At 40.1% G+C, this 7,445-nt stretch overlaps 1 protein-coding gene across 1 annotated transcript; it reads left to right on the forward strand.

The window, feature by feature from the left end:
- The first annotated feature begins 3,700 nt into the window (after nt 1–3,700).
- Nucleotides 3,701–6,396, forward strand: LOC138025691 (uncharacterized). The gene is made up of 3 exons (XM_068872866.1): nt 3,701–3,869; nt 3,914–5,683; nt 5,861–6,396. The coding sequence occupies exons 1-3, from the start codon at nt 3,701–3,703 to the stop codon at nt 6,394–6,396; spliced, it is 2,475 nt and encodes an 824-aa protein (XP_068728967.1).
- Nucleotides 6,397–7,445: the final 1,049 nt, after the last annotated feature.

The raw sequence follows: 7,445 nt of genomic DNA on the forward strand, positions 1-7,445 counted from the left end.
CTGAGTATAGAAAAATGTAGGAGGAAAAATAAAGAATTTAACGCATGTCCGGTCAATTGGTTGCCTTGGTTCCTAGTTACGAAAGAAAAGTTACGCGAGAGATGATTTAGTCCGGATTTCCGCGAGAAATTTACATTTTAACATATTTACACACACATTTCTGTCGTAGTGGAGAAAATTCTGAGAAAAAAAATTAGCTTCGTACGTTTATGTAAATTATATTGCCCATAGATTTGGGTATTAAATTATTAAATTATTGTCTCGTGTGATGCATTTATCGCCGTCATGAATGAAAGTGCACGTGTGTCCCGCATTGTACGTGATGTCTTGCAATTGTAACGCATCACATATTGAGTCGACAATCCCTGTCACTGTAGCTGTTAGACATTTGTTTATTTTTCACTTAAAAAAAAAAATAGTGCACACGTAGACGAGATATCGGACTGGACATACCACTTGTGGAGTGAACCACACTAATTCCGTTTTATATGTTGAGGTTAAATATTTTTCTCGGTTTAAATTGTTTCAAACTAGTTTGATTTTTACTTTCCTTTGTTTCAGATTAGGATAATGAGTACAAGAAAAAGAAAATAAAAATCAAACTGGTTTGAAAAATGTCAGTAAACCAAGAAAAAATTTGAACCACAACATATACGTCTGTGGTTGGGATTTAAATCTTTATATTTACGTGTAATGTATGGTCGTCATTTTGTCTCAGAAGTGAAATTTTGGGCGATTTAGATGGGGTTTTGAGTTCACCGTTGACAGTGTCTCAAATGTAAACAGAACTGCATGCGATAAAATTTGGAAAGTGTCCGGGTGAGTATAAAACAGTTACTACGGACTGCGGACTGCGGACTGGGTGTAAGACAAAGACGGGGTATAAAACGCGAACTGCGGACTGGGTATAAAACGAGGACTGGGTATAAAACACGGACTGAAGTTAAAATTTCTTAATTTTCCCGGTTGCTCCGATTGGGACATACATTGTAAAAAGAAAACGTACCTGAATTTTCTAAAATTTTACCTAAAATTTTACCTGAATGGCTTGAACGGACCCTAGAACAAGTCAACTATTATAAACACTGTTAACCTGCGATCAGGCGTACTTTTCTCCAGACGGGGTGAGAAAAAGTACGCCTGTTACAATTTCTGAACGAATCGTTTGCCGTCCACCTGTCAAGAGTGATGTAAAAATGTGTCATGCTATAAATTTGAGCCAATCAGATTTTACCGGAAATTACCTGCACGTTGCGATTCGAGGAAAGACCCGACGAAAACAAAATAGCTCTCTAGCTGAAATGACTGCGAAGTCAGACTTTATGCATAAAATCATTGAATCCCGCTTGACAGTTGGTGAGGTTTCTTTGTTCAAACCATCAAGGAACAAAGAATGTCGAGATAAAATCGCAGAAAAAGCCCGAATTCTTCACGATATCATCAAGCTCAATCAACAGTAGAATAAACTTTATTTAAACTACAATATTTGAGATGCAAATAAAGATGCTATTAAATTAAATAAAAGGAAAATGGACTTTGAGGGTTGTTAGTAAAACGCGTAACGGCGTAACGGCGTAGCGAGAAACCGCGTAACGAGATTTTTTTTCTTTTTGTTGTTTTTTTTTTTTTCAAAAATAAGAAGTTCAACTAAATATCCGTTTGATACCGCGAAATTTGTAGGCTTTAGATACCGTAAAAACTGTTTTAGAATGTTAAAAAGAAAGCGTTTATTTTGTTTAAACTAGTTCAATAAAGGTTTACTTGTCTTTGTTTTGTCAAACTTTTTAATGGTGTGCAATAGTTTTTTAAAAGATATTAAATGCCCATCAAGATTCAATTTGGAGGTAAGTTTTGCTGCATGTTACAGTAGCCAACTCAATTTATCCTAAAGCAAGAGAAAACTCAGCCTGAGGCTCCGGCGAATACGCTTATGTTGATTCCCCTTACTCCAAAAAAAGAAAGCTGCGGACAATCTTATTTGTTTCGTCACGCAATCGCTGCGCGTGACCGGCCTATAGGAGGTTGCGGTTATGTTTTATTGAGTGAATAATTCAGAACTTCTGTTACTGTAACGAATCAGACTTCTATCCACTGGTCTCTTGGCCTCCTACGCAGCTCCTACACAGACATTCTTACGCCCGTCCTGCAATCGTTCCTCTGCTTTACGAGAGCCTAAGAATAGGCTAAGAATGTCTGCGTAGGAGCTACTCGTCTGCGTGACTCTTTTGACTTGGAGCTCGGCTCCAAGAGCTCTTTTGTTTTTCGGCCAATCAGAGTAAAGTCCAGATTCTGGTCTACGGGCAGGCGACCCGTCAAGGAATTGTATCAGGTGTATTTCCGCCCTCTCTAAAGAAAAGTACACCTGATCGCAGGTAATGAGGTATTCATTATTCAATACCATCAGTTCTTTCTTAATAATGGACAAATATGCTCACCTAAGTTATTTCACAGTGAAGGCTTCTGTCAGAAGCACTCAGGAAACTGCGACCGACAAACATGGCGGTTTTTTCACATCTGACATGACATTTGTGCCTGCCATAGCACCTTTGTGTATGCCTCATAGGTTGTAGGCAATACAAATTTGTGCACGACAGGCAATAGTCGTTGGTGATAGTTTCTTTTGCTTATTTTTGTTTCTCAAAATTGACTTCTTCTAATATAAGGTTTTGCCGAATATCAGCGTTGAACAACATTTGGGAGTAGAGAAATAAACTCATTGGCTAACTGTTCATCTGGGATTAGCGTTAATCGGCTTTTGAACAACCGGGCCCTGAAGTGTTGGAGGTAAGCTGACCTCGATATTGTATGGTTTTTTTTTCGTTTCTCTTATCGTTTTTACAACATTTTATCCAGTCCTTAGGCGGCTCAAGTTTGTGCTGAGTCGGTGTTTAATATCGAGTCAGCAGCCAGTTGTCTGTGTTTGGTACTTAGTCCGCGTTTTATATCTAGTCCGCAGTCTGCATTTTATACCCATTCCATGTTTTATACCCAGTCCGCAGTCTGCAGTCCGTGTTTTATACCCAGTCCGCAGTCCGTAGTCCATGTTTTATACTGACCGGAAAACGAATCGCTACACATAGCAGTACAGGATTGATAGTATCATGTTTTCCATACTTCATTCGCAAAGAGATTAACATTACTTGGTGTAAGCGTCACAAAGTAACAAAGTGACTCTCTACCCCTAACCCTAACCTTACACACCTCGGCTGCTGCCAGTTTCCACCAGGTACTACGATTGTTAAAGTTGCCCTTCCATAATTCAAGTACCTCGCTTAAGCGGTTTAAGAATGCCCTTTATCTTTTCTTTCAAACAGAGAAAAGGTCGGCCTTGGTTTGTCGAACCGCACGGTCAATATCACACCTTTTTCTCCGGTAAACATTGTTTTTTTTTGGGGGGGGGGGATTGTTGTAAATACATGTATCGTCATTGATTATAATTTCACATAATTACGCGCACATAACGTGACAAACGATAATTGCCTAATTACTAATTGACACAGAAACAACTGTGATAAGACAGCATCTGAAGGCCATCGGATTTCGAACTACATGCCACATACTACATATTGTATTGACTGACCACTGCTTTAATTATGCGCTACACTTCTGCTACCAAACGGAATAAAGTTGTTTGAAGCCGATCGCGGATTGAATATTGGTATACACCGATACATTCGAAATCCGTGAGAATCCTCCAGGAATGGCAGAAGAGGCGAAGAGAGAGGAATCGAAGAGAATTAGGACATCAGCCAAGGCAAGATTCACAAGGAAACGAAATGAATTCTTTAAGTCCGTCGATGAAAACAAAGGTATGGAAGCAGTTAAAAGAACCTTTGCGGACTTACATGAAGCTTGGAATATCGTCAAAGGTAAGCATGATATTTATATGATACATTTAGCCGAAGACAAATAGAGCAGAACGAAGCATGGATAAACGAATTGCAAGAATTCTACGAAGAAGCAGCGACTACTCACACGCAGTACGTCAACGACCACAACTTACACGAGCAGAAACGAGTGGAAGAATTTCACAAACAGGAATCAATGAGACTGGAACAAGAAAAACTCAGACGACTATTGGAACAATTTAGTATAAAAAAGAAGTCCATGAAAACTATCTTTGACACATTAGTGAAACTCGCATACGATGCAATGGCATCCCAAAATGCTCCCGAAGCTTTGCGCAAAACCGAAAGAGATTTAGATATCGCGCTCGCGGATTGTAAGGCATTACATAACACAATGCTCGAGCTACTTGACAACGAAGACGTTGAAAAGGAAATCGAATGGATTCGAAACATGCACGCGCGCCATCAAGAGATCAGTAGCCGCATCGAAGCATTTATCTCGGTTAAAATAAACGATACCAAGGCAAAAGACAAAAGCAATCCGCTACAACTCGAAAAAATCAAGATGCCGTCATTTCACGGAAACGTAAGAAATTATCCACAATTCAAAACAGATTTTGAAAAACAAGTCATGCCGTCAATTAATGCCGAGAACGCACCATATGTTCTCCAATCATGTCTTGGAAAGGAACCAGCCGATACGGTAAAAAGCGTCGATGATGATATTACTGCGATGTGGAAGAAAATGGCCGAAAAATACGGCGATCCTGCAAAGGTTGCTGACGTCGTAATGTGCACCATTCAAAACATAAAACCTATCAGAGAAGGCGAAAACAAAAAATTCGTCGAATTTATCAATGTCATCGACGACGGTTACCGAGACTTGAGAAGATTAGATCTAGAGAAAGAAATGACCACAACCAGTTCTGTTAGCATAATAGAAAGAAAATTGCCAAATGACATTAAAAGAGAATGGGCGAAACTGGTAAGCTCCGAACACAGTCCCATCGATAAAAGAGACAAGTTTCCAAGTCTGTTAAGATTTCTTCTTGAGCAAAAACAAGCAATAGAATACGAGAACTCAGAACTACGCTCAAACAGCAACGTTCCAGTAAGGGGTTCACTTCATTATCTAGAGAAAAAGGATGACAAAGTCGCCATCCCAGAAGGACAAGGTACATCCCGCTATAAGCGAAACAAATGCCTATACCATGAAGGTGCTTATCACTGGACTAATGAATGCAGGCTTTATCTCTCAAAACCAATACAGGAAAGGCGTGACACATTAATGGAAAGGGGAGCATGCTGGTCCTGCTTAAAACGGGATCACAGAACTCAAGACTGTAGAGGCAAGAAACCATGTGACGTTAACGACTGCAATAGGTTTCACCACAAAACACTACATGAAGAAGAACAGGACAAAAAATCACCTACTAACATTGTTTCCGCAAGCGGTACTGCAAGTGTGTGCAATAACGAAATTGAAACGTGCTTACTCCAAATACAGAAGATACCTACAAAGAATGGATTTGCAAACGTTTTGTGGGACACGGGAGCGTCATCATGTTTTATCACAAATGCAAAGGCAAGAGCTGAAAACCTCAAGGGTATGAAGGCACAACCATCAATTATCAAAGTAGGTGGCGAAAGTGAAACCGTGAACACTTTTAAGTACAAGCTCTCACTTATTGACAAACAGGGCAAAGCAATCGTGTTCGACGTTTACGGAATCGACAAGATAACCTCCCCCATTCCATCAATCGACGTACAGGGGATCTCTAAACTATTCAAAGACGTACACGAGGAAGATTTAATAAGGCCCACCGCCGGCAGAGGTTGATACCTTGATAGGTTATGAATACGCAGACTTCCACCCCTTAAAGGAACAAAGTTCTGGACATCTACTTTTATTGAGAAATCAGTTCGGACGATGTATAGGTGGAACACACCCAGTTCTTAAAGGAACCAACGAAAAGTCCCTCATTGGAACAACGTACGCCCATCATGTCAAGATGGTAAGAATCTCGGAATACAATGTAAGCCTCGCTGCGGTGGATGCAAGTGTGGGAGATGCTCACTGGGTAGCAATGCCTACACAATCAAGGAAGAAAAGGAGTTAGCATTAATTGAGAAAAATTTAAGCCATGACGCAAAAGAAAAATTCTGGACTGCAGAATATCTTTGGATCAGAGATCCTTTCGATCTCCCAGACAACAGAAGAGCAGCATTCGGCATGCTAATATCGACCGAGAAACGACTTTCTAAAAATAAGAAACACGCTGAAACCTATCAACAACAAATACAGGACATGATAGATAGAGATGTAGCTCGCAAACTAACACAAGAAGAATTGCAGAAATACAAAGGACCTGCTCACTACATTTCACATCACGAAGTGCTGAAACCAGACTCCAAGTCTACACCAGTAAGAATTGTCTTTAACAGCAGTGCCAATTACATGGGTCATGTACTAAACGAATATTGGGCTAAGGGACCCGACCTTTTAAACAGTCTCCTAGGAATACTTATCCGATTTAGAATGAAATAGCATTCATAGGCGATATCAAGAAAATGTACCACACAGTCAGAACGGGAGTGTTAGAACAACACACGCACCGCTTCCTCTGGAGAGATATGGATGTAACTAGGGAACCAGACAAATAGAGGGTTTCTTTTGGAGATAAACCCTCTGGAACTATAGCAACTGTAGCACTACGAAAAACAGCAGAGATGGCTAAAGAAAATTACCCGCAAGCATCTGAGCTCCTCATAAACAATACATACATGGATGATATCATCAATAGCGTTGACAACGTTGAAAGTGCCAAAAAGCTCACAAATGAAATGGAAACCATCTTGAGTTACGGAAACTTCAAAATAAAGGAATGGATATATTCACATGACAAGACTGCTCCAGACAAGGATCTTATACCAACTAACACGAAAACAGCACACGAGAAAGTGCTTGGTATTGTATGGAATCCAATTACGGATAATTTCTGCTTCAAAATCAATCTAAATGTTACACCCAAAGGCAAGAAACGACGCCCCAAACAAAATCAAGATACGACTACTAATACTTCCAAGATTTTAACGAAGAGGATAATTCTATCACAAGTAAATAGTGTTTATGATCCACTCGGATAAGCAAGTCTCACCGTTAGGGCAAAGATTCTCATGAGACGGTTGTGGCTTCACAACCCAAACTTGGAATGGGATGATCCTATACCCGACGAAGATCACCAGAACTGGGCTAACTTCTTCCAGGATCTGAGTAAGATAGAAAAGATTAAAGTGAATCGATGCACTAAACCTAAAGAAGCAACGGGAAATCCAATCCTCGTGATATTTAGGACGGATCTAATGATGCATATGGCGCATGTGCGTATGCTAGATGGAGACTTCTTAATGGAGACCACGCAACCAACCGCATCTTGTCCAAATACCGCCTCGCACCTTCCAAGAAACTATCGATCGACCGGATAGAACTCTGTGGTGCAGTGTTAAATAAAAGATTAAAAACCATAATAACAGAACAATGCAGATACCGTTTCGAAAAATGTTACCACATCACTGATTCCTCAAATCGTTCACTCC

The sequence above is a fragment of the Montipora capricornis genome, chromosome 12, assembly GCF_036669925.1.
Source record: "Montipora capricornis isolate CH-2021 chromosome 12, ASM3666992v2, whole genome shotgun sequence".
NCBI lineage: Eukaryota > Metazoa > Cnidaria > Anthozoa > Scleractinia > Acroporidae > Montipora > Montipora capricornis.